The sequence below is a fragment of the Mus musculus genome, chromosome 8, assembly GCF_000001635.26.
Source record: "Mus musculus strain C57BL/6J chromosome 8, GRCm38.p6 C57BL/6J".
In the NCBI taxonomy this organism is placed as follows: domain Eukaryota; kingdom Metazoa; phylum Chordata; class Mammalia; order Rodentia; family Muridae; genus Mus; species Mus musculus.
Genome location: NC_000074.6, coordinates 124331850 through 124357756, shown reverse-complemented (window position 1 = coordinate 124357756; position 25907 = coordinate 124331850). Strand labels below are relative to the sequence as shown.

The 25907-nt window shown below is 51.6% G+C and overlaps 1 protein-coding gene and 1 pseudogene across 1 annotated transcript in view; both read right to left on the bottom strand.

Annotated features, from left to right (window-relative positions):
- Positions 1-432: 432 nt before the first annotated feature.
- Gm24459 lies at positions 433-519 on the bottom strand (annotated as a pseudogene).
- Positions 520-12034: 11515 nt separating this feature from the next.
- The window catches only part of Galnt2 (polypeptide N-acetylgalactosaminyltransferase 2), a 114329-nt gene continuing 100456 nt past the window's right edge, over positions 12035-25907 (bottom strand). Inside the window, exons 9-16 of the mRNA NM_139272.2 lie at positions 25661-25748; positions 25086-25189; positions 23356-23482; positions 21091-21183; positions 20412-20495; positions 19188-19314; positions 16819-16938; positions 12035-14454 (exon numbers count right to left, since the gene is read on the bottom strand). Coding sequence (NP_644678.2) covers positions 14299-14454; positions 16819-16938; positions 19188-19314; positions 20412-20495; positions 21091-21183; positions 23356-23482; positions 25086-25189; positions 25661-25748 — 899 coding nt within the window. The 3' untranslated portion in view covers positions 12035-14298. The remainder of the gene's footprint in view (positions 14455-16818; positions 16939-19187; positions 19315-20411; positions 20496-21090; positions 21184-23355; positions 23483-25085; positions 25190-25660; positions 25749-25907) is intronic.

Sequence of the window (25907 nt, the reverse complement as noted above, 5' to 3'; positions counted from 1 at the left end):
TTTTTTTCCATTGTGCATTTCTGGCTTCTTTATTAAAAAAAAAAAAGTCAGGTGTCCGTAGGTGTGCAGGTTTATTTCTGGGTCTTTGATTAGATTTCATTGATCAACCTGTCTGTTTCTGTACCAATACCATGAAGTTTTTAATCACTATTGCTCTGTATGTAGTTCAAATCGGGGATGGTGATACCTCTGGAAGTTCCATTATTGTACAGGATTATTTTAACTATCCTGGGGTTTTTTTTGTTGTTTTTTTGTTTTGTTTTCCATATGAAGTTAAATATTGTCTGTTCAAGGTCTATAAGGAATTGTGTTGGAATTTTGATGGGGATTGCATTGTATCTGTAGATTGCTTTTGGTATGATGGCCATCTTTACCATGTTAATCCTACTGATCTATGAGCATAGGAGGTTTTTCCATCTTCTGAGATCTTTTTCACTTTCTTTCTTTAAATCTTTCAGTTAGCAATAATTGTGCCTCGGATAAACCTCATTGGCTACGATACTGCCACTGCGAAAAGCTTCTTTAAATCTTTCAAGTTTTTATCCAATAAGTCTTTCATTGGCTCGGTTAGAGTTACACCAAGGTATTTTATATTGTTTGTGGCTGATATGAAGGCTTCTGTTTCCCTGATTTCTTTCTTAGTCAGCTTATTTGTATACAGGAGGGCTACTGATTTTTTGAGTTAATCTTGTATGCAGCCACTTTGCTGAAGGTGATTATCAGCTGTAGGAGCTCTCTGGGAGAATTCAGGATGTCCCTTGTGTATGCTACCATATCATCTGCAAGGAACCGTACTATGACTTTTTCCTTTCCAAATTTTATCCCCTTGATCTCCTTCAGTTGTCTTATTGCCCCAGCTAGAACTCCAAGTGTTATGTTGAATAAACATGGAGAAAGTGGACAGCTTTGTCTTGTTCTTGATTTTAGTGGAATTGCTTTGAGCTTCTCTCCTTTTAATTTGACATTGGCTAAAGGATTGCTGTAAATTGCCATTATTATGTTTAGGTGTGGTCCTGTATTCCCTACCTAATCTCTCCTAATTTTATCATGAAGGGGCATTGGGTTTTGTCGTAGGCTTTTCAGCATCTACTGAGACAATCCTGTGTTTTCCTTTCCTTCGGTTTGTTATATGGTGGATTCCCTTGACTGGTTTTCGTATGTTGAACCATCCCTGCATCCCTGGGATGAAGCCTGGTCATGGTAGATGACCTTTTGACAAAGTTCTTCAGTTCAGTTTGTGAGATTTGTATGGAGTATTTTTGCATCTATGTTCATAAGGGGAATTGGTTTGTAATGTTTCTTTGTTGAATCTTGTGTGATTTGGGTATCAGGGTGATGAGGCCTCATAAAATGAACCTGGCAATGCTCCTCCTGTCTCGATTTTGTGGAATAATTTGAGGAGTATTGGCATTAGATCGTCTTTGAAAGTCTGGCAGAATTTTGTGCCAAAGCCCTCTGGCCTACAGGAGACATTTTTTTTTTTCTACTGAGGTGTCCTTCTCTCAGAGACTTTAGCTTGTGTCAAGTTGACATAAACTAGCCAGGGCAGTCACCCTAAGCCTAGCCAGGGCAAGGTGGATGTTGGTAAAGGCAGATGCTAATGTCATCTAAATCCCCCTTGATCAAGGGTGTTCACCCAACTCACCTGTGACCTCATTGCTGGCTGGGTTTCATGTTCAACTTGATATGAGATAGTCATTTGGTAAGAGGGACTCCTAATTAAGAAAATGTCTCCATAAAATTGGTCTGTAGGCAATCCCTGGGATATTATCTTGATTTAATGGTTGATGTGGGAGGGCCCAGCTCACTGAAGGAGGCACTGCCACCCTGGGCAGGTAGTCTTGGATAGTATAAGAAAGCAGGCTGAGCGACCGAAGAGGGAGCAAGCCAGTAAGCAGCACTCCTCTGTGGTCACAGGTTCCTGCCTTGAATTCGCGCTCCGACTTTCTTCATGATGAATTGTGATCAGGACAAGCAAGCTGAAATTAAGTCTTTCCTCCCCAAGTTGATTTGGTCATGACTTTATATCACAGCAACAGAAACACTAAGATAGCTTATGTACTTTAGAGATTTTGGAAGAACATAAAGAAAAACAGGGAATTACATTTTTCATGAAATCGGTCAGCCACTGTTTCTAATGAGCAGCCCACTGAATGAGCCATCTGGATACACCTCTACTGATATAAAGGCAGGGGCTGTGTCCTCAGACTCACAGCAAGTCTGTTGAGTGTAAACCACTGGGTTTTTTTTTCAAAACTGTTTATTGATTCTTTGTGCATTTTGAATCATGCACCCCGGTCCCCACTCATCTCCCATCCCTCCATATTCACCCTCCATCCTTGCAGCCTTCCCCCAAAAGAAAACACATTTTTAATACCTCACCATGTCAGAAAACAGAATTTTAAAATCTCACCGTGTCACGATATGTCTCACAGTATACCCCTTCCCCCAAACAGCTTCTCTTGCAAATGATCATTGCAGTGAGCCATTGGTCTGGTTTGAGGCCTCTGGCTTCTGCCCCACAATCATTCCTGGATCCTCACAAGGACTCCTCTCAGATAATCCTGCTGTTGCCCTGGGTCATGGAGCTTCTGCAGCTTTGGATCTGTGGGACCCTCCCCTTCAAACACCCCAGCAGTTCATAGATAGGGTAGATGTTGGAGTGGACCAACTCAGAGCCCTGGGCCTGGGTGGTAGCTGAGTTGGTGTCAGGTTGGTGTCAGGCTGACAACTCTCCCATGCTTACACCAACCTAAGCCAGCTCTCCAGCAATGCCCAGGTGAGGGGCAGGGCCAGTTCACCCACTCTCATTCCCAGAAGGGCCAGCTCTACTGTACTGTCCAGGTGAGGTGTGGGGCTGATCGCCTGAGTTCTATAGCCAGCGAGGGGCTGGCTGTGGCCCTCTCTGCTCAGCCCTCAGACATCAACATGGCTCAGGCAGCATCCCAGACTAGAGACATCCATGTGGCCTTTGGTGGTAACAGACCCCTACTGCTGTAGGGCCAGGCACCCAGACATGGCTCTCAGCAGCAGCTTGGGCCAGGACCTGACAGTGGCCAGGACCTCACCCTCACTACCCTGGAATTTCCAGTTCTTGCCCTCTTGATTTGAACACTCTGTTCTGCTTCTCTTTCTCGTCCATCTCCCCACACTCATCCTCCTAGCGGCACCTGGGGCTCTGGGTATCTGGGGTCATCTCAGAAGTGCTGTGTCCCACTGTGCTATGTGGCACTGGGCAGTAGTTGCCTTAGGACCCTGGGCTCAGTTTTATAGAGGAGCAAATAAATACCTTTTCTATAAATTACCCTGTGCCATTTGGCTTGGAGATAGGATTTGGGTCTCCAACTTCAGACTTCAAGCATCTGTTATAAAATAGTCCTCCAAAATCCTGGTTGCTGAATTAGGTTGTCCCCGACTCTGTGGCAGCAAGAAAGGAGGTGACAGAAGATAGTCTAAGGGGTGTTTGGGGGGTGATGCTTACCTGAGTGTGAGACAATATTTAGGCAACTATTTCTTCCTAATGATTTTTTTTTTTCCCTGATGAGAAAGACGTTGCCCAGAGGTGGGACACCATAATCTTGGCTCACTTCAATCCCACAGCTCCTAGCTGCAGCCAGAGTGTAAAGGCATTGTGACTAGTACTTATCTCATGACATAACTCTCCTCCTTGCTTTCATTCATTCAACACTGAAAGCACACAGTGTGGTAGATCACTCTGTGCTGTATGAAGGCTGTCGTGGGTCACCTGGGAACTTACAGGCCCTATAGTTTAACCATATGCACACAGGTAATATTATGTGTTACTATTCAACTTTTAAAAAAAAGATTTCTTTCTTTTTTAAAATTTTGTGTGCATTGATGTGTTACCTGCATGTGCGTGTGTGGGAGGCGCGAGCTCCACTGGAACTGGAGTTATAAACCGTTGTGAGCTGCCGTGCAGGTGCTGGGGATTAAACCTGGATCCTCTGGAAGAGAACGCAGTGCTCTTGACCACTGAGCCATCTCTCCACCTCCCAGCTTTCCTTTATTAAGGTGATGTTGCACTGTGATATTTTCCAAACTAAACACTGGCCCTTTATATGACTCCAGAAGTGCCAGCTTGCAAAAGATCTTCAAAGTTAGGCTTGCTTGCTGTTGACTTCGCGATGTTACTATGTTTCATAAGGTTGCCAGATGTTTTTCCAGAATGGGAAAGACCATTGTCTTAAAACTTAAGCAAGTTACATAAGCTATAGAAGAGTCAAAGTGTAATACATTAATATCAAATCTGAGCTTAGGTCGATGGAGTTGCTGGGCAACTCTATAGCAATCACAAGGACTGGCTTAAAAGGAAAAGATGTGTCTACTTAGTTTCAAGGTTTGTTTTCTGCCCAAGCTTTATCTAACTATTACACAGCAGTTAAAGCATATAAGATGGGGTAACTGGCCTTCTGGGTTTCCTATAACCACACTTGGAGGCCATACTAATGAGATTAAATGGGAGGCTGTTTTTCACCTTGCCCTCCAAGGTCAAGTAGGTCCCAGGGGACTGTGCAAACCTATCTCAAAATGTTGTGTAACTATGAGGGGACCACCTGTTCTCTTGTTTGTGGAAGCCATGGAGACCCCATCCAATTAGCACAAAGCAGGGTCCAGTCTATGAATAGGACGATCAATATGGAGGAAAATGTTCAAACAAGGCCTTCAACTTAACCTCACCTAGACGGAAAAACTGATAAACGGTGAGGGGGTGGGGATGGGGCTCTAGAGGATCCAGAGGCCAGGAGTGACGGGGAGTAGATTCTCAACTGGCCTTGATTGATTCTGGCCACTGACATGGTTTTAAACGCTCAGGAGGAATGTATAATCAAAGATGAAAATGATTGGCTTGCTAATTTAACAGTCCAGGGGGAATCATAAGGCCAGATATTAGGTTTAATTGCATATGAGATGTTTTAGACAATTATTTCTCACTAATGAATTCTTAATAACTAAATAGGGGACACCGTGACTTTGTCTCAGCTCAACACTGCAGCCCTGACCTGCGGCCAAGGGAGACAGGCCCACTGTTGTTTTTAAAGAAGCTAACCAACTGGCAAGGCCAGACAAGACACTTGGAAGGTCCTACTCCAAGGATTGATTTGGACTGTCCTTCTCCCAGGACCTCCGAGACTGGTCAAGTCCCCATAAAAACCTCGCTCCAACATGTACATGACCTTTGCCTCTGTGGGGAATCTAGGGAGAGACTCAAGGGCCCCCCAACTTTCTAGTCATAAGGGGATATAAGGTCTCTAGAGAAAAGACACAACCTGAGTTCTAGGTAAACGCATAGAGAACCTCAGCCATCTTCAAGACGTGGGGTCACTGTTCCCCATATGGGAGCCCGTCTCATAAGAATCCCCTTTCTTGGACCTGCACTCCCCCGAGACGATGCCCCTTTCCTCAGCCATCACCCCTGCCCCTGACAGCAGTGGCTGTTGCTCTCTGAACAGCAGGGATTGAGAGTGTTTGACAGGGAATGTGACAGCAGGTCCCCGAGGTGATGGTGGCTTATTCTCAAGAGACCTTGTGAAAAGAAACAGCTTCAAGGCTGAGTGCCTTAAACAGGACCAATAGAGGACCCTGTAAAATAGTCAGCCCAGGGCTGGAGAAATGGCTGCTCTTCCAGAGGACCCAGCTTCAGCTCCCAGCACCTATCTCCATGGCGGCTCACAACCATCTGTAACTCCAGTTCCAGGGATTCAACTCGGTGTTTTGGCCTCTGTACCAGGCACATGAGATACACAGACATAGATGCAGGTAAAGCGCCCATACTCCTAAATAGAAACATTCCCAAGTCAGAGGCCCTGTCTCTGTGGCTTGGACTTCGCTCTTTCCTGGATGTTCAATTCTTTGTCCATCCCAGAGAATGAGCTCAGCGAGCCCCTAGATGGCCACTAGGGGCCAGGACACCAGCATCCTCCTCCCTCCCTCTGGCTCAGAGCTCAGGTCTGGGCCCTCAGCTGTCCTTCCACAGGAGTAATGTCAAAGTGGTACTTTTAGAGCAAAGATTTCCTGGGGCAGATGCACCCTGAAGGAAAAGAGACCTTGAAGTTAGGTGGCCTGCTGGGGTTCGTTTACTAATCCTGAGTCCCAGCCTTCCTACCATGGGTACTAAGATCTGGTCATATGTCTCAGTGGTATAGGCTTTTGAGGGCAGGTTTAGTCCTCTGTCTGTCTGTCTGTCTGTCTGTCTGTCTGTCTCTGTGTGTCTCTGTCTCTCTCTGCCTCTCTCTGCCTCTGTCTCTCTCTGCCTCTGTGTGTCTCTCTCTGTCTCTGCCTCTGTCTGTCTCTCTCTGTCTTGGTCTCTTTCTCGTTGTCGTCGTTGTTGATCTAGTGATGTGCTCAAAGCTAGGTTGCTTTGTAAAGTTTGATTCCACTCACTGTCCCCAATGTCAGAGCCCAGGTGCTCCAGCTGGTGATGGTTTGTGGCTGGCAGCATCCTGAGGTGGCTCAGCCATCTCATGGAGACAAGGGATGGCCCCATAGCCAGTCCTTTTTAAAAAGCCACCAGGACTGTCAGGTGCACCACCCTGATGACTTTGCCTATTCAGATCCCCCTTCCAGAGCCCTGACTGGGTGACAGTCGGACTAAAGTCCTGTCCCCTTGAAGCCTCCCAGTGGGCACTGAATTTCAACACATAGTTAGGCATGGTGGAATATACCTGTCATCCCTGTGTGTGTGTGTGTGTGTGCGCGTGTGCGTGTGCGTGCGTTCATGTGCACGCATGTGTGCATGTGTGAGTACACGGTGAAAGGAACTTTATTGTGAGTCTGAGGACAGCCTGGACTATGCAGGTCAGAAGTAAGATCCTCCAAACAGAAGCTGAGCATGTAGAGGGTTGGGGTCCGGTGGGGGTGGGATTGGGGTGGGGCTGGGGGGCACAAACCACATTCAAGGCACAGCTGGGGCTCATGGGAACACATGGCTGTGGCTGCCTTGAGAGAGAAGGGCACCTGAAGCAAGCAGACTACAACTATCATTAAATCAAACCACGGAGGAACACCAAATCCCAGACCCCGAGGTGTAAGAAGAACACTCATCAGCACAGAGGAGAAAACCAGACCTCTCACTTGCCCAGAGCACTAACAGTAAAAGCCAAGGCTTGGGGCACATGGGCTGTCACTCACTGTCACTGGGTCCGAGGTACTGTGGCAGGTCAGGAGGGAGGTGTTACTTCACAAGCTGAGTGCCTTTGTTCCTGGAGCAAACCTTATGTGACCCTGGCAAATATGGGCCAGCACCTCTGAGCTGCCCCACAGGGATGCTCCTGAGCTCAACGTGTTCGAGACAGTTCTGCGGGGCAAGGGGCTGCTGAGACTGCGCCCGTTAGCTCTCTAGACAGTGAGTAGGTGTTTGACCCAAGAAGCCCACGGTAACCTTGGTGTCTGTACCAGGTGCTAATAGGACAGTGCGGTCTCTGCAATCCGGTCTGATTCTGAGCGGGCTCAGGGAAGCTGGTATGTGGTGGGGAATTCCTTTATGATCCCATGCAGCCAAGCACAATATCTGAAGATCTTGAGAAGGAGTCACTGAGGCCTCTAAGGACATTAGAGTATAGGGTACCTAAGAATCCAAGGCTATTGCCCTGGAATGGGTGGACTGAACTGGGCCTGGGAGAGGGGCAGGTTTAGGTGCTGTGTCTAACCTCAAAAGTGTCAGGGTAACAACACAGCAACAGATCTGACAGCCTGATCTTACCTGGATCCCATGATCTTCTAAACCTAGGTTTTTTTGCCTTTCTTTCCTGGGAAATGTCCCTACCTCTGGGTGAGGCTGTTCCCGGTCTGGCCAGCAGAGGGCAGCAGAACCTCAAATTAGCACAAAACAGACCAAATAGTGTTGTGGACTGGGGAGTGTGGGCAGCTGGAATTATAGAAGACACAGCCCCACGTGAGACCAGCAACAACACGGTCACTGGGACTAACTGGGTGACCTGGCGGGGATGGGAAAGGAAAGGAGCTGCAGAGCCCCACAGTCCTTCACCTGGTCACCGTGTCTAGGTTTGTGAGGCACTGGGACACTTGAGGGGTCCGTGATGCTACAACCGTATTTTCCAGTAGAGGATAAGCTCACAGTGTGCCGAAGGACAACTGAATCTTAGAGACGGGGAGAGGTGGTAGGTTGTCATGCCGCCCTCCCCCCCCACCCCACCCCCGATCTGATGGGAGCCTACAGTGGAGAAGAGTAGCAAGTGTAACCTTGGGACTGGACAAGCTGAGCCACCATCACAGGGACACTGGATGAGGCCAAGGACCTCACCTGGACCTGGGCTGTGCACAGCCCAAATCTCAGCCCTCCAGTTTACAGCGGAGATTGGCAATGACGCAGGCTAGTGGCTCAGCTATGAGAAGGAGGAGGTCAGGTCTAGTCACACCCAAAGCCCACCATTTTCCCTAGCACCTTATTACGTCCCAAGCCAGACAACTTGGCTCTCTTGAAAAACTCTATCTAGCCCCACAGTTCTTCCTGCCATGGAGAAATGGCTTAGCATCCATGACTGACTTACAGGAATTCAGCCGAGCAGGTAAGGGGCTGTGCCTCCTGACTCCTGGACAGCCCCACCTCTACTCCCACCAGGGCACTGAAGGTCCCCGAGAGGCAGATGAGAATAGCTACAGTCTGCAAGGTTGTCCAATTTGCTGAAGAGCATATTCAATGTCTCCAGTGGGAAGTTCATGAGTTCACAGTCCTGTCTTTGCTCCTTGGAGGACCACTAGGTGTAACACAGGGTCACAATGCCCTCCTCACTCACCTCTCCCACAATGCCCCTCTTGCAAGTGAGCACAGGGTTCCCATTTTGGACTGGCCTAAGGGGCGGATCTAGTGTGCAAGGGGTGGGTCTAGTGAGCAAGGAGTAGTTTAGTGTGCAAGGGGTGGTTCTAGTTTACAAGGAGTTGTTTAGTGTGCAAGGAGCAGGTCTAGGGTGCAAGGGGCAGGTCTAGTGTCAAAGGGTGGTTCTAGTGTGTAAGGGGTGGCTCTAATATGCAAGGGGCAGGTCTAGTGTACAAGGGGCAGTATAGAGTACAAGGGGTGTGCCTAGTGTGCAAGGGGTGGGTCTAGTTTACAAAGAGTGGTTTAGTGTGCATGGGGCAGGTCTAGTGTGCAAGGGGTGATTCTAGTGTACAAGGGGCGGGTCTAGTGTGCAAGGAGTGGGTCTGGTGTGCAAGCCCAAACTGACTGAGGTTTCTTTAGGTCCTCGCTCTCCCCTCAGAATCCCCAAGCCTTCTCTGATGCTCTCCAGCTCTTGAGAACTGCCATGTGCTAGCTGCTACAAGGGGGCTGCTTGCCCTGGTCTCTCCTGGAGGACTGCCATCTTCTCACCACCTCTTGTCACACAGAGCACAACACTGAGCCCTCCCCTTGCCCCAGGACAGGCTCAGTCTCAGAGCTGGTGCCTCATGTGACCTATACAAGTCACCCAGGTTCATGGCTGGCTTGCTAGAGCTTGCCCAGTGCCAAATAGGGAAACACTTTATGGGTTGTGAAAATTAGAGGCAAAGTATTCTCCAGGGCTGGCCAGTCCTAACCAGTCCTAACATGGGAACTCCACATCCTTTTCTGTCCACCCACTCCTGCCTCTCAAGCTTTCCTTTGTTCGTGTGTGGCACCCTGGTGACATGTGATAACTCAGTATAAAGACTGGACTCTCTCCTCCTCCTCCATCTTCTTACTGGATCTGAGTGGAACTCAGGGTGTCAGCGTGTACCTGCCTTGTCCATAGCTGGAGTTAGGCCTAGGGTAGGTCTACCCCACTATCCCCAAACCCCCAGCCCTTGTACCCGCTACATAGGTACTGTAACACGGCCAAGGGTCACTCTCATACAGTCTCTTCTTTCTCCTGGGGTCTTGTTCTCTCTCTCACCCACCTCACTTTTGATACAGTTCCAAGGTGGAGAGATGACTTAGCTATAACCCAGGCCCCTCAGCCTGGTGCTCTAGGCTGTACCCGTGGGTGTTTTGAAACTCTCTGGTGTCAGGGATTCCTAACAGACCAATAGTTACACACAGGCAGCTTCTCTGATCGTGGAGATGGAGACGACCCGGGCTGTTTGCTCAGCCCATGTTCACAGGCCTGGAAACCAGGGGTTTCTGGAACCCAAGGGCCAGAGAACCTATGGCTCCTTTACCAATGCACAGGATGGAGAGAGTCCCAGCTCCTGAGAGGTCACATTCCTGTTCTATCAGAGTCACTGGATGGCTAAATGGTGCTATCATATGGAGGACGGTTGTTCCCACTTGATCTGTCGCTCTCCGGCCAGTTTCTGCTTGACACATCTAGCATCCTTGTACCCAGGCAAGAGACTATCTAAAATCAAGCCCCTCTCTGAAAGGCAGAGATGGGAAGTCACATTCTCTAATAGGGGGTGCTGAGATGCAGGTGTCCTACCAGCCACACGGGGGCGCTCATGAGGGCGCGCTGAGGCTCAGACTAGAACTCTCCCACCCACACCGACATACTTCTGAGAGCCTCCCTTCCTTTTCATGACCTTTTCCTGAAACTATTTTGTTCTATCATGACTGGAGCTTGCAGACAGCGTACGGTATGGTCTCTGTTTTTCTTTTTAAGAATCGGCTATTTTCATTCCACCCATTATTGCAGATTTCCATTCACTCTGCGTTCACTGCGGCTTTGGAATCACACACAGTAATGAGACCACGTGACGTTACCTAGTGTGCTGATAGTAAGCAGGTCACGGTGTTTACTATGACTGGTTTGTGGTCTGCTGCCATGTGTTTTTTATTTGAGTCCCTCCCGAGAACCCTGAGCAGGGTACCGGAGACACCAAAGGCAGGGGGAGGAAGGAGCTCAGTAGGCCAGCAGCTACCCTCTCAAAGCCATTATCACGGTCCCCATCCATCCTACAGAGGCTCAAACCCTTCCAACAGGAGGCTGTGTGGCTCTGCAAACAGTTCCTTTTCTAGCCCCTGGCAAGGACACACGAGGGTAGCCCAAACTCCTGAGACCCATATCCTGCCTCTAGACAAGGGGACTCCCGATCAGAGGTGACTGTCCTATGCCATGGTGGGACTTGGGAGTTTGTTCAGCACTGAGCTGAAATCCGGTCTCTTGGGTTTCTTGTTACGAGACAAGGAACACATACATCTGAACTACTTGTATAGGAGGCCTGATTCCAAGAGACCTCTCCGGCTCAAAGGTAACAAGGGGCCTTCTGGGATATCCTTTGGCAAGCCAAGGGCTCCTCCCATGATCTTCAGAGGCCTGTGCCTTTCTGGGCCTCACTGAAATGCCCAAGAGAAACCACCCATAGCTACCCCTTCACAAAGCTCCATGCAGCAGCTGCCTCTAAGTCTAACTCCCAGAGGGGCCTCCTGACCACCCATCCTGGAACCCTCCTCCTAGCTCCCAGGCTAGACCTTTTAGAAATGTAGTTTAGTCTCTTCAGATACCCCAAGGCTCTGGAACATTGCCAAGTTATAAGTTACTGCCTTTGTCTCTCAGACGATCACAGAGCCAAATTTTTGGTGTCTCACATAATGAAGTGAATGCAGTGTGGTGTGATGGCCAGTCCCTTAACTGTCATATCATGGTCAAACTGCAAGACAACCGGCTAGTGTTTATTTCCCTGGTCATGTATGTAGCCAGTCACATGAAGGTGTGGTAGAAGACATGTACGAGACCAGGATAGGTAGGGGAGCCCCAGATGGCTGCTGAGCAGGACTGTGCATTTTAAATACCGAGGTATAAGAAATTTGGTACCTAAAGAGTGTGGGCCAAGTGTTCAGGGCAGACTACAGGAAGCGGCTTGTGCAGGATCAGGGCAAGTTTAGGCAGAGCATTGCAGAGGCTGGCCAGGTGTCCAGCACAGCCCAATTGTTCCACGCTGCAAACAATTGTCACGATTACATCAGGTCCAGGATCCACAGCCTTAGAGATGTGTTTTAAGGGGGCGATGAGAAATAGAAGTGTGGGCAGAAGCAAGACCCAGGTTCCAGCCCTCTGCCTGGTGCCACCCACACCTGGTGGAGACCAAGACTGACAGCGGCGGAGGATTATCTATAAAGTATCTTCTCTTTATTTAAGTTAAACAATTTCAAGGATGGTTTCCATCTATAAAATGGACAAAGTACAAGCTCTGTACAGCAGTTTTTTGTTTTGTTTTTTTAAAAATCAACTGGAAAAAAAATTACCAAACTATATTTTGAATTTGCAAAACATACTCACAGACACCATCATTTTCAGCTTCACGGAGACTCAAGGACCACCACAGAAGACAGCCACCTTTGCCTGTGTGCGCCCAGGGCTCCTGGGAGTTTTTAGTTTTAAAAACAGGAGTTGGGAGGGTGGGATAGCCCAGATGACTACAAAGCAATACAAGCTCGGCGAGTCACTTTGGCACACTGTCATGTAAACATGGCTCACCGACGGGCCCTGCCCACACCCCCCTCTGCTCGGAGCTGGGTTGAGTTGGCACCCTGGTGGCCAGACAATCAGATGGTACAAAGGTTAAGAGGCCACAGGGTGGGGTGGGGTACACGTGTGGTTGGGACGCCCCATGTTGTCTCACATCTGTGGAGTCACTCTGATAGAAGCAGTGCAGGAGTGTCAGGGTTAGCAAAGGTCGTGGTGACCGGACTCCAGCAAACTCCTGCCTTGTCCTTGACAGCTTTGCACCTGTACCTGGGAGTGACAGTTCCCAGAGCCTACATTGGAAGGTGGACATTGTATGAACTTAATTAGACATGTGGGCACCCTGTCTGTTACAATGTCTCTTCTGTTGGTTGCTTGGCAGGGGTAGAAAGACAGAGGGTCAGCACCTGGCCAGGCCTTCGCAGAGGGTCCATGGTCATGGCGAATACACACATGGTGAGTACACACATGGAGCCCCTCAGGTAGAAGAAACCAGCTACCCCCCTTCTGGAGCAGGCGGGAGGCACAGCACTCACCTACAGGCCCTCTGACCACCTGGAACTCTGATTCCCGAGATCTCTGGGATACCCGAGATGAGCACGTATGATGCCTGCAGCCCACCAGGTGTCACTTCCCCACATCCAGGTCACCTCTGTGGCTAACACATGCCTAGGTCCTCAGTGGGAGTGCGCAGGCCTTGTGATCTGAACTCTACCCATAATTCCTGCAGTTGCCTGTGGATGTACCGGGGGTATTACCCACACCAGGGCTACGGGCACGTGGGGTCCACCCACAGGCTGAAGAGCTGCTCTTCTGTGCTCTGCCGGCAGCTTAGTACCAAAGACCCAACATACAGGGTCTCAAACCACTGTGAGCCTAGGGATAGTGGGTGACAGCTGTCCAGTGTCCCTGGTCTGTCACAAGGCAGTAGGGTCCTGCTGGCTCACATTAGTTAGAAGCTGTGGGGTTGAGTTTTCCTAAAGAAAAGAAATCTAATTTTAAAAGAAAACCCAAAGCAATACTTGCCAAAAGAGGTGACCTATTTAGTTTTACAGATGACAATGGGCACAAAGCAGACTTTCTAACCCAGCTGCGATCCCCTCGCTGAAGTTAAACATTGACGCTTGTGGGTGGGGCCAGTGGTTTGGGGATGCCCCTACTGGAGGAGCAGCGTGGGCCGGCTGGTGAGGCCCCAGAGATGCACCTTTGCTCTGGGCTGCGCTGCGTTGCAGGGTTCACAAGATGATGTCGGGGAAGCGTAGGGAACGGACCATGATTCTCTTTATCTCTATTTAGTGTCCACCAGAGGAAAGTTCACGTTCAAATACAGCAAGTATGTCAATGGAAGAGGGGACGTGGCTGGGAGGCCAGCTGAGCCCGGGTGCAGGGACAGACAAGGAAAGGCCAGCTTTGTGGAAATCATTTTTTTTTTTTTCCTTAGACAGGGCCTTGCCTGCCTCAGCCTCCTGAGTGATGGGATTACAGGCACTGGCCACCATGCCTGGTTCACACACACACACACGATTTTGAATAGGTAAAACAGAGTGGAGATTGGCGAGCTCTCACTGTGGGGGCGCCTGCCCCTGCTTCCTCTGTCTGAGATATAAACATGATTGCTGCTTGCCCACTTGTTCCGGCCAGTGCTGGGGTGTGAGCAGGAAGCAGAAAGAGGGAGGCAGAGGGCGCCAGCCTTGGGAGGGACCCTCTGTCCTGAGCCCCAGGGGCTCCTTTCCTCTTCTGCACTGCTGTCTGCCCCGCTCATGCCTCGATGAAGACTTGAGACTTAAGACTGTCAGACCGTGATGGAACACTGAGGTATATAGTTTTGCGGAAAGTTTCAGAAACGTAATTACGTGATCAACAAACTGGGCCGGTGTGCGGGTGGACGTTGGGCCCCGGGGGCCTCTTATTGCTGCAGGTTGAGTGAGAACTTCCACTGTTGTGACAGGGCCGGGCCACACACCTCCACACTCAGGCCTCCGCTCTTGGCAGTGCGGCTATCCAGGCACAGGTTGCTGCCCACGTGTCGCAGTTTGGAGTTGCCTTCGATCTGCTCCCACTTCTGCAACAGAGAGAGCACAGCGGGGGAGGTGTTGAGGGCAGCATAGGGTCTGCAGGCATACACCTGCTATTTCCATCCTCTTTCTCTTATATTTTGGATTGTGAGCCTAGTCTTTAACGGCTAAGCCATCTCTCCAGCCCTCCATCCTCTTTCTCTCTGCTCCTGAATCCCGGCTGCCCCTGTGCCCCATGCTTCACGTGTCACTCTTGGAGCACATGCCACCTCCATGATGTTCCTCCGAATGCTAGCACACTCGACCAACCGTAGCCAGCACAGAGGCCTAACAGCCTCAAGAAGTCTGAAGCACTCTGACCCTGCTGTTTAGCAAGTGATAGGAACATCCTAAACATTTATGCTTTCATTTTAAAATCACACGCACTTTCTTTCCCCACAGCTCCTCTCTCATCAACAAGGTCTGTGGCTCTAGTTATTGTTTTATACACGCAATAAGGTTCCTTGGAGTAAGTATTTCTGAAAAATTCCTGACACGGTGGAATGAGATTTTCTCACTCTTGCTCCCCTCCCCTTTTGACTGTGCAAATGCACACATACACGTGCCAGGAAGCACAATGTTCTCACTGGCCAGACAGTGCGGTGCCACAGAGACAGGCCAAGGAGCTGCCTCTCAGTGGCGGGCCAGGGGGCAGCAAAGCAGGACCCGCAGCATGAGGGAGACCTGCCACAAGCACGGGGATGGGGGTGTGTGTGAGTGGCTCTCTCAGCCCTCGGAGTATTTTCCACCTGCTCATCAGATGCCAACTGTGGAAGTCAGAAGCGGTCACCCTGAGAGAGGCTCTGCCAACCTGCACCGCCTGTCCCCGCTGCTGTCAGTTTTCTGGTGTCCCCTTCCTTGTCATGGAAAGCATGCCTAGAGTCTGACAAAGCGTGCGGAGAGAACATACTCCGACTCTGGCTCCTGGGGTGGGGGCTGTCTGTCATGTGTTGAAGCATCCACTAGACAGAGGGTGCTAAGAAAATAATGAAGTCACTCCCGGCTGTCCCTGGAAGGTGGTCTTCAACGCTGGCATCCACCTGATGGGATGCTGCAGTGTGGTGGGTTTACTGGAGCAGCGCTCCCACATCTCCACAGCTGGAGGCTGGACTCATCGCCCAAGCCGACCCTGTCTTAGAAGCTCAGTTAAGGACCCCACAGAACGTGGGACGGGTGTTTCTATTTCCTCTTCCTTAAAGGTCAACAGACCAGACCAAAGTCTCACCTTACCACTGACTTACAGTCGCAAAGCCTGGCTGTATTTTAGGTGGGTCCAGGGTACAGTGGCCTTCCCTGGTTCAACATTTACAATCTTATTCTATAGGGTCTGACTCAAGTTATAAACTGCACTAACCGATGTTTAGAGAGTGAACACAGGGTGGACTGGGAGCAGGGACATGGCACTCAGGTATGGGAATAGATTTAGGGATGGACTGGGGAGACAGGACCCTTTGCAAGCATTTCTCCATCACCTAGGATCTAAACAGGAACTGGACGCTGACTGTGGCCCCATACCACCTGCTAGGTGGTGGTAGGCGGGGAACCTGGGCCTCTGCTTCCGTTTGTGCAATCAGGTGGATGAAAGGATGCTGAGCCGTGCTCTGGTGGCCCTCGTGCCTCAGTTTCCCCCACATTTGTCTTCTGGGGAGGGACCGTGGGGAGACTGGCTACACTCCCCTGTAGCAAGTTAGAAGGGACGGTTAGTGCCTGCACTGTGATTGTCACTGCAGGGCTTAGGAAGGTGCTTTGTCCAAGACCCCCAGAGAATATGCCAGACAGAACTGGCTTCCAAGGCTTGCAATAAGCTCTGGTCCACGGAAGAAGCAATATACAGAGAGGCTCAACTGTTACCAGGGTTAGGATTCTGATCTCACTGTAAGCTCGGAGTGAGACAAGTGGTACCCCCCAGTGCTCAGCCACACAGCCCAGGGCACCGCAGGGGAGTGGCCACTCCCTTTATGAAGGAGACTGACAGGGAGCTGAGGAGGCTGCGGTGGCCCCAAACCTCAGGAAAACATACTACCTAACTGCCAGCTATGGAGACGATCCAGAGTCAAAGCCCAAAGTCCACTTTCGGTAGAATATGGGTTACTCTGCAGCTAAGTCTTTGTGCCCACCCATGCCCATCTTGTTAACCATTCAGATTAGAATTTCTGTAAAGTTAAGCAGGAGAACAAGCAACTTATGAATGGTTTGCTTAAGAAATGACGTAATTTCACATCAAGCGCTCTGTGGCATGAGGAAGGAAAGGAGGCTGGGACCGTGTGACATGAGACCTCCAGCGGGGATGAACTGGACCATGGGTGTGAGGTGGCTAAGCACGTGGCCCCCATCACTGCTGACGCTATGAAAGCCTGGGACCTCGGACGCACCTGTCTGCTGTCGTTCTCCCGGCAGCCCTGCAGCCTGATGAGTGACCCAGGCGAACGGTCCACCACAGTAAGGCACAGGTCCATGTGCTTCACCGACTTCTCCTTTGTCAAGGCCCATTCCTGGGAGAGACCACGAGTCAGAGGTACACCCCAAGTCAAGCTGCAGTCACGTGGGAAACTTGACTCAGGCCCCAGGGGTAACTCAGAGCCAGCAGGATGCTCCCGGCTGAGGGACAAAGCTACGCCTGGCTGCTAAGGTGTAACCTTGGTAACCGCTATGTTTTGGTGGGCACGTGTGGGCCCCAGCTGGTAGGTCTGTTCTGGGAGGCTGGGGAAGTGCACACTCCTGCCACCTCAGCTGGAGGCCACTCTGGCTGGCAAGTCCAGTTATGCTGGACTGACTGTACTCTCAATCCAGGAGCCAAAGTAAATGCACCCTCAAGTTATTTCTGTAACCTGATCCTTAGAGGAACAGCCACCCACACAGGGCCTTCAGGATCCAGGAGTGGAGGCCTCAGTGAGCCCAGCATCCCACAGGGACACTGAGCTGCCCAGGCCCTGGGGGCTTCTTGTCTCTTCTCTGGCTCCACTGACCTGTGTCCCTCAGAAGGGAAAACGGAAGACGCATGAATGTATTCTGTAAGGGCTACAAAGACTGCCACAAGGCCAGAGGTGGTGAGCCAGGGAAGCCTTGCTATCTATAAGCAGGTGGTCTGCTGACACTGAAACTTCAGGGCTGCCACTGGGACATGAGGGCTCCTGACTCTGAGAAGTGGGGGGAGGGTGGGGGGGGGAGTGAGGGAGAGGGGGATGGGGGTAGAAGCACAGATAGTCAGAGAGGTTGGAGAAAGAGGATGCAGTGAGCCTGGAGGCAGGATGGCCTGATGGATCTTTCTTTCTGTCTCTATCCCTGCCGTGGAATGAGTTCCTCTGTGCCACTGGAAGTTCTTCACAGAAGGTGACTGCACTGTGAGTCACTGGGGCAGGCCCTTCTGAAGTCAGCCTCACCTTCTGTCCACTTCCAGACTGTGGACACAAGGTGGCTGGCTTCCTCATCCTCCCATGCCGTGATGTACTGCGTGGGATGTGAGTAGAAGGACCCTTCTCTCTTAGGCTGTTCTGTCTCCACAGTGAAGGGTGGTGGGTAGCTTATCTACAGTCTGTCTGCTCTACCCAGTGTGCTTCCTTCCAGATGTGCCAGGGCGTGGAGATGCAACTCCATGTCCCCGGTCTGCTGCTGTAGATGTGGAAGTCCAGAACCCCTCCCAACCACACCTATGTGTGGGCAACAGCTGGAGACACACCTACTTGTGGTCAGGAGAGTCACAAGGACCTCTGAGCACCGAGGGTCTAGACTGTCTTATTTGACAAATGTGGCTGGCCAGGAAGGTCACATGTGGATATTGTGGACTTCATTATTTTAAGATGGATAGTAAATACACTGAACTCCAAAAACCTGACTTGGCTACACATGAAGCAGAGCTGGCCACCTTGTGCTGGACCTTCAGCAACCTGAATTTGTAAAATATCTAAGAAATGCTTTTATAAGCTGCCATCCTTTAAAAAGTGTGGCCATCATTCTTTCATTTCCTACTTGCTGCTGAGGCACAGCTAGAAACCAGGTAACAGCGCCCATCTATGCTGCCTGCCCTGTGCCAGAGTCAGGAAGGGTGAACCCTATCCTTGCGGCACCTGACTCAGTCATGGTGGGGACTCCTGCTAGTGTCACCTTTGCCTCTGGGTCCCCTCCAAGCACTGGAGTGTCAGCCACCAGCCACACGTGGCAGCTTGGATTTAAATTCGATAGTTAAATAAAACTGAAGACTTAGTTCACAGTAGGCACATCTCAGGAGCTCAGGTGCACAGGTGCCTGCTAGCTATAGTTCTACAACATTTCTAGCACTGAGGAGGGGCTCATGGACCCCAGATGGCCTGTGGGGTGAAGTACCCCAGGTTGAGTGGTATAAACTGTGCCAATCACCAAGCCTGCCAAGGATCAGAACCCAACATCTGTTGGTCTTCACCATCAGGCACTGACCCTTCACCTGAGGAGGCTGAGCACACACTAAGCAGGTACCCATCAGGGACAAACAGGGTGCAGATGCAGGTGCAGTACATGGTAGTGGACTCTGCAGGGACGGCGAAGCTGGCGGGAAGTCACAGCCTAGACAACATGTGCTGATGCTACCTCAGTAGTACCTCGCCAGTGCAGTGCAGCCCACAGCATGAGCCAGCTGCTCAAGGCCTCATTCAATACCTGCAACATCGCAGCTGGTTCTGAGGCTGCTGGCAGGGCTGGGGCTTCCTACAGAGCCCAGGGTGTCTAGATGAGGGCTCTGGGTCTGCAGGCAAGCATACTCCCCACCTACCTGGTTTCCTCCAGCGTTGTGACACTCATAAATTCCAACAACTCCATCCGCGAAGTGTCCCAAGGTGTCCAGGCAGTTGGTTCCCTGCTGTAAGGCCCCGAAAGCTATGTCCTGGTGGTCTGGAACCCTGAAAGTCATTCATTGTTAAGAGCCAAGGTCACCTCCACAGCCCTGTGCTTTCTGCTCGCCACGGCCTCTGCACATGGTCTCAAATTAGACAGCAGAGGACAGCTTCATGTCACCCCAACATGATGTGGCCCCAGTCTCTGGATTCCTAACTCTTTAAGACTGTTAAATGGGCCATGCATGATGGCACATGCCTGTAATCCTAGCATTCAGAAGGCTGAGGGAGGATTTCTGTGAGAATTTGAGGCCAGCCTGGGCTACAGAGTGAACCTTCCCTGCCATGCCCCTCCATCTCAAAACAGTAAATGGGAGATGTTCCCTCGTTTCTGGTAAGGGAGAGTTACTAACAAGCTGGGCTGTTGGCTGTCCCTTAGAAAGCCGCTCACAGAGGTCACATCTGACTCTTCATATTTCTCAACAGATGAGACCTTGACCAGTAGGGCCCAGCCTGTGGGATTTGTTATGTGGTCCAATCTAAACAGATGGATAGAGTGTATGGGGAGTTGTGTGTTTAGGAAGGAGACGAGAGCCTGGCCTCACCTTTGAGAGGCACTGGCTGTGGTCTCCTGATGAAGAGGAGACACACTCTAAACCTCAACTGGTTCTCCTGTGTGGAAAGAGGAAATGGGCGGGTCCTTCAGGATGGGAAAGATCTGGCAGCACCTGTGGCCAGAGACCCGCTGGTCCTCCACCGGAGCCATTGGCGTCCCCAGGACAGAGCTCCTGCCAGCTCCCAGGGAGGAGCAGTGTTGGGGTAGGAGCTGGGACGCCATCACAGTTAATGCTACTCTACACTGAGAAGGCAGGAGCACCTGAAGGGAGCTGTGGGGAGAGGAGTGTGCTCACGGGGAGACAGCCTCTGCCTCCATAGTCCACCTCTAAAGAAAGGGACAAACCAAATCAGGTGCTTCGGGATTCTCCCAGGTTCACACAGAGCAAGGGTAGCTGCAAAGGAGGGGGCACCTGTGGGGCGGGACCATGTGCTCTCCTTGGCAGCCAGCTCCCAGCCTTGCTCACGGCAAGCATCAAGCCCTTGCGGACTCCTTAGTCACTTTTGTTCCTCAGCAGTCACAGAGTGCACTCAGGCCCCAGGCTTACCTCAGCTCCGGGTAGACGTTGTCCAGGTACCACTTGAAGGGCTTGCAGCCCAGCTTTTTCCTGAGCTCCAGCCTGCTCTGAATACTGGAGGAAAGGAAGACACAGGGTGGCAGCTATCCCCACCTGTTCCAGGGTCCCCACCAGGAGGACAGGGTGCCAGCTATCACCACCTGTTCCAGGGTCCCCACCAGGAGGACAGGGTGCCAGCTATCCCCACCTGTTCCAGGGTCCCCACCAGGAGGACAGAGTGGCAGCTATTCCCACCTCTGCCAGGGTCCCCACTGAAGGACAGGGTGGCAGCTATCCCCACCTGTTCCAGGGCCCCACCAGGAGGACAGGGTGGCAGCTATTCCCACCTCTGCCAGGGTCCCCACTAGGAGGACAGGGTGACAGCTATCCCCACCTCTGCCAGGGTCCCCACCAGGAGGACAGGGTACCAGCTATCTCCACCTGTTCCAGGGTCCCCACCAGGATAGGGTGGCAGCTATCCCCACCTCTGCCAAGGTTCCCACTAGAAGGACAGGGTGGCAACTATCCCCACTTCAGCCAGGGTCCCCACTAGGAGGACAGGGTGGCAGCTATCCCCACCTCTGCCAGGGTCCCCACTAGGAGGACAGGGTGGCAGCTATCCCCACCTCTGCCAGTGTCTCTATTAGAAGGATAGGGGGACGGTACTCACTTCCCATAGGGCACGTTTCGTGCAGAAGGCACCGCTGCGTAGTAGAAATGTTTGTACTCATCCATCCAGACTTCAGCTGCCCGGCGTGTGTTCCTGAAAACAAAGTAAGCCATCCTGAGCTATAACTCCCATCCTTTCCCTGGAGTCACCTGTCCCTGTCCGTCTGTGGGAGTGTGAATGACAGAGCTTCCAGAGTGGCATGGTGCAGCCACAGCTACCTCAGGGTCTGTGGGAAGTGCTCAGCTGAAGTCACATCACTCAGCACGAGTCAGCCTGGAGCAGGAGCAGGAGGGCACAGACATACTGACGGTCTCGTACGCCATGATCTCTGCTGCACCACGGAGAAGGGGCCTCTAGTAGAGACCATGGTATGGCACTCTGGTCACCCCAGTTTTCCACGGTGTGAGTGGATATGGCACCACTGGCATGCTGGGAAAGTGAACTAGGTTCCCCTAACTCCCTCTGCCTCTCCTCTGAGGGAGGTATCATCATGTGTAGATTAGAAACGGCAGTAGAAAGAAGTGGGAGCGTGATGCCCCAGACCTGCGGAGACTTGCCCTTAGCTCTAGAGCATAAAGAGAGCTTGCTTCCATGACAGTTAGGAAGGGTCGCCGTAAGCACAGGTAGCCGCAGATAGACCCTCTGCTCAGGCGAGGGGAGACATGGCCCACCATGCTCTTGCAGTGGCCGCCCTGGAGGTGAATCATTTTCTCTGCAGTAAGGTCTTCTGAATGCTCAACCTGTCACACTGTCTGAGCTGTAATTACTAAATGCATTTCCACCTGGGGCCTCCGTCTTCCCCATAAAGTGACAAATATTCCCGTAGTCCCCGGATGGGGGAGGGGCGGACTGCCGCCACTGAGAGACCGGACACTGTAAATGTGCGCATCCTTAGGTTCCTGGTGCTAAGCCCAGAATTTACCTCAAGGTTGATAACCAGGAATGGTACGCATGTGGAAACGTCCTCATTTCAGTTGATAATGGAAAACCTAGTAGCCCTGCGGGGTGGCTGTGGAGTGCACCCTCACAGATGAGTAGGTCTGTGCACTGAGAAGCACCCAGATGACGGACGCAGACCTCTGGGTCCCGCTGTGTCTATGAGGAGCAGATTGATGAGATCCGGAAGGCTCTGACCTACTGACCACTAGCTACCTTCCTAGGCAGAGTCAAAATAAGGCCGCATTACTGGGGGTGGTGGGGGTGTGTGGTTAAAGGTAGGGGGTGGAGCCATGTCCTGGGGCCGCCCCTGCCCTCCGCCTGTCCCTGTTAGCCCAAGTTCTCATCCCCATGGTGCTGACCAGATGAGCATTAGAAGTATTTCGTCTGGCTTATGGGTTTTGCTGTCTGTCTGCCCCGTGAGGTCTGACTCACAGGTTTTTGGTTAAGACAGGGCTTCACCGTCTTAGCCTCGGCTGACTTCAAACTCACGGACATCCACCTGCTTCTGCCTTCTGAGCACGGGGATTAAAGGTGTGTGCTACAATGTCAGAACTGGGAAAAATTTCCAGGGGGAATCTAGTTGGACCAAGCGGCCTTTTGGTTTCCTAACATCTATTGCTGATTGGTAATCCATCAGTGATGAGCCTTGATGTCTCCTGGCTGGAGTGCAGTATGAGCCGCCTTCTGAGAAGGTTTCAATGTCTGCTCTCCAGAACTCAGGCTCAAATCGTGTTGCATCAGATGACACTGAGAGGTAGGAGCCTGAAGCAGTGGCCGGGCCGTGGGACTCTGTTGTCACCAGACTGGAACTGTTCCTCTGTGCCTCATCCTCACGTCTTACCCTAACTTCACTACATGGGGCATCAGGACAGCCCTTGGCAGGGGCTGGCACGTGAGTCCCAGATGTGTCAGCACCCGGACAGTTAGTTAGCAATGCAGCTCCTTGTGATAACCCAGCAGTAGCACTGTTTACTGCAGTACGTGATGGGCGAACGCAACCCTGTTCTTAACACCGTGAGGTGATACAGCACAAACCCAGGCTCTCCCTCTGAGGTTTTTGTGACTATCCAATGGAAGTCATCCCCTGATGTCCCAGTTAGGATAACTCCAGCTATCACCCTCCTCTGCCACGCCCCCGCTCCCTCTTCCTGAGACCTCTGTGGGGCACACTGAGCCGGCTCCCCTCACTGGAATCCCATCTGGCATGCTAGTCGCTATTCCTTTCCTCAGCTCAGGGGCCGTGCCTATCAAGGATCACTGTCCCCACACAGTACCAGGGTCTTCTGAGCAGACAGCAGACATCTGGGCTGGCCTTTCACGTCTTACCGGGCAAAGACAGTGCCGCTGCCACCGGGGAACGTGTAGGGATGCTGCTTCCGGAACACGTGGCCCACGCGGCTGCACGGGATGATCTCCAGGCTGCCACCACACTGCCACACTCGGAATGAGATCTCTGACAGGAAGGGAAGTTGGTAACCATCAGAACTCATAATTGCTGTCCCCGTGCCGTGGGTAGCCACCTACCATGCCTCACTTTCAACTGCTGGGGGAGGGGGGGGACCCATGAGGGGTGCCTCTGCAGAGCAGGACCTGGAGCTTTTATAGAGGAGACACTGGGGCATCATGGACAGGCGGCCTCCACAGCACACCCAAGACGGAACACGCATGGAAAGCTCTGTGGGACAAGAGGTCTCCCAACGGTGACTCTCGGTCTGAAAGCAGACACCTCCCACACTAAGACCACAAGTATCTCAGCAACTGTCAGCTGGAGATGTGTGCACAGACCATGGTCCTCCACGCTACTTACTGTCAACTGACTGAGTACCAGGATGCACTGGGCTTTCCTTCAGGGAAAAAAAAGAGTCCCTGCCTATTTCTCTCATGTATCAGCAGGTCCAGATGTCAACCAAGTTTCCAGGGTAGTGACCAGGGACAGTCACCTGCCCTAACCTTAGCAAGACACACAGGAGGGAGGCTGACTATGTCTGTCACTCTGTGCTCTCAGGTCCCTGAGATGTGGCCTCCTGAGCCCATGACACACATTGGCCCACTGGGTGGCTCCAGCTGTTAGAACCTACAGTACAAGAGGCTCAAGGACCTTTCAGGTTCACTACAAAGCCTTTCTTGCTCACAAAACTCCACCCAAGCCCAACACTGCACTGAAACTTGGAAAGGAGCCGGACTCTCCACCCTGTCCTTCTCCCCACGGAGCCAGAGGTGGCAGTGGCTTTCATCATGCTGGGCAGAGCTGTCCTACCAGATGAAACGTCTCCACCAACTTCAACTTCAAAGGACACATTCGAAAGACAGGCTAGCTGAAGCTGCTCTTTTAAGCCAACAGAAGCTATCAAAGTCTCTGTCACAAGAAAACCCACTCAAAGTGACAGCAATGTGGCTTTCCCTCCTTGTCCTGGTCCCCTCTCCTCCCAGGGCACAACTGCGTAAGGACGAAGGAAACTAAACTCTTGATAGTGAGAGGAGTCCGTTCTGAACGACAAGCACTTGAAATCAAAGGCCTCAAGTAAAGGGAGCAGAGACTGAACAAGCTAAGTAGAGTCTTTTCCTTCGTCACGCAAGACACTTGCACAGACCGCCACCTGTACAGCGTCCATGTCTCATTCCTGGGCAAACATGATCTCCAAGGGTCATTAAAAAAATAATAATTATTCCTAAAAGTAGTGGAGAAGGGTCTGAATATCAGAGCCCATCCACATGACATGCACGATTACATTTAGGCAAAACAGCAGCTGCCTGACCCCATTAGCACCCTACAGTTAACCAGAGCCCTGGAGACGGCTTATTTCTCAGTTTGGGAGGCATGTATTCTGAACCCCGAGAGAACCCCTAGGTCAAAGGAGGCGACAGCATCTGCTGTCTGTGCAGGGATGACCCGACAGGAGGCACACGTCTTACCGTCATCCCCGTGGTCAGGTGTGTAGGAGGTGGGTTGTCCACGGAGGGGCTGGCTGCTCTGGGCCTCCCTAAATGCTGACATGACACCCTGCCTCCCACGCTTTGGTGCAGTTGGGGCCTGGGCGGGGGAGGGGCACACATACCCAAGTTCTCTCCTCCCCACACGTCCATCATCATGTCGTACTTCCCCAGCTCTTCAAAATAGAGCTTGTCCATCACGAAGAGGCCGCCAGCGATCATCGGAGTTCTGAGAAGATGAGGGAGCAAGGGCAAGGTTAGACCATACCACAGGCTGGACCTCCATCCTCTGCTGCACTCTCAAAGGGGTCTTTTCATTCCTCCACTGGCCTCTAGTCACTGCTTGGGGTCCCACAGAGGCTGGGACCCTTGAGACTCACATGCCTCAACTTACAAGGTAATTCTAAGAACCGCAGAAGTAACACTTAAGGCCATGGCATACAGTTCCACTCTGCTCCAGATAGCATTCACCATAAACAGGAGCCAATACAGAACCAGCAGAGATGCCTTGGGAGCTAGTGACTGAGGAAAAGGACCTAAGTTCCTTCACTGTGTGACCTGGTGGCAGATGTTGGCCTTGAAGGGAGGCCAGGAACCCAGAGGGTGGGAGGCACAGAGCCTCACTGTCCTGGATGCATACTGCAACAGGGGCTGGAGTCTGGGCTCTCCTAGGAGGGCTTCCTGCAAAGGCCGCACTTACTTTATAGGGGCAACTGGGTTCCCCTGCCGGGATCGCCTCTGCTCTGGTGTCATGTAATCCCACTTGAACACCAAGTTCCAGTCAAAACCTGCCAGCCCAGAAAAGAACGGCGGCAATGAGAAGAAGAGACGGTCGGTCGCTCACTCCTGGCTTTCCCACCCGAGTAGTTGACAATGAGCTCATGTGGATGGAACTCACTGCCAACCAACCAAACAACCACAATGGGGAGAAGAAAAGAACGAGGGGG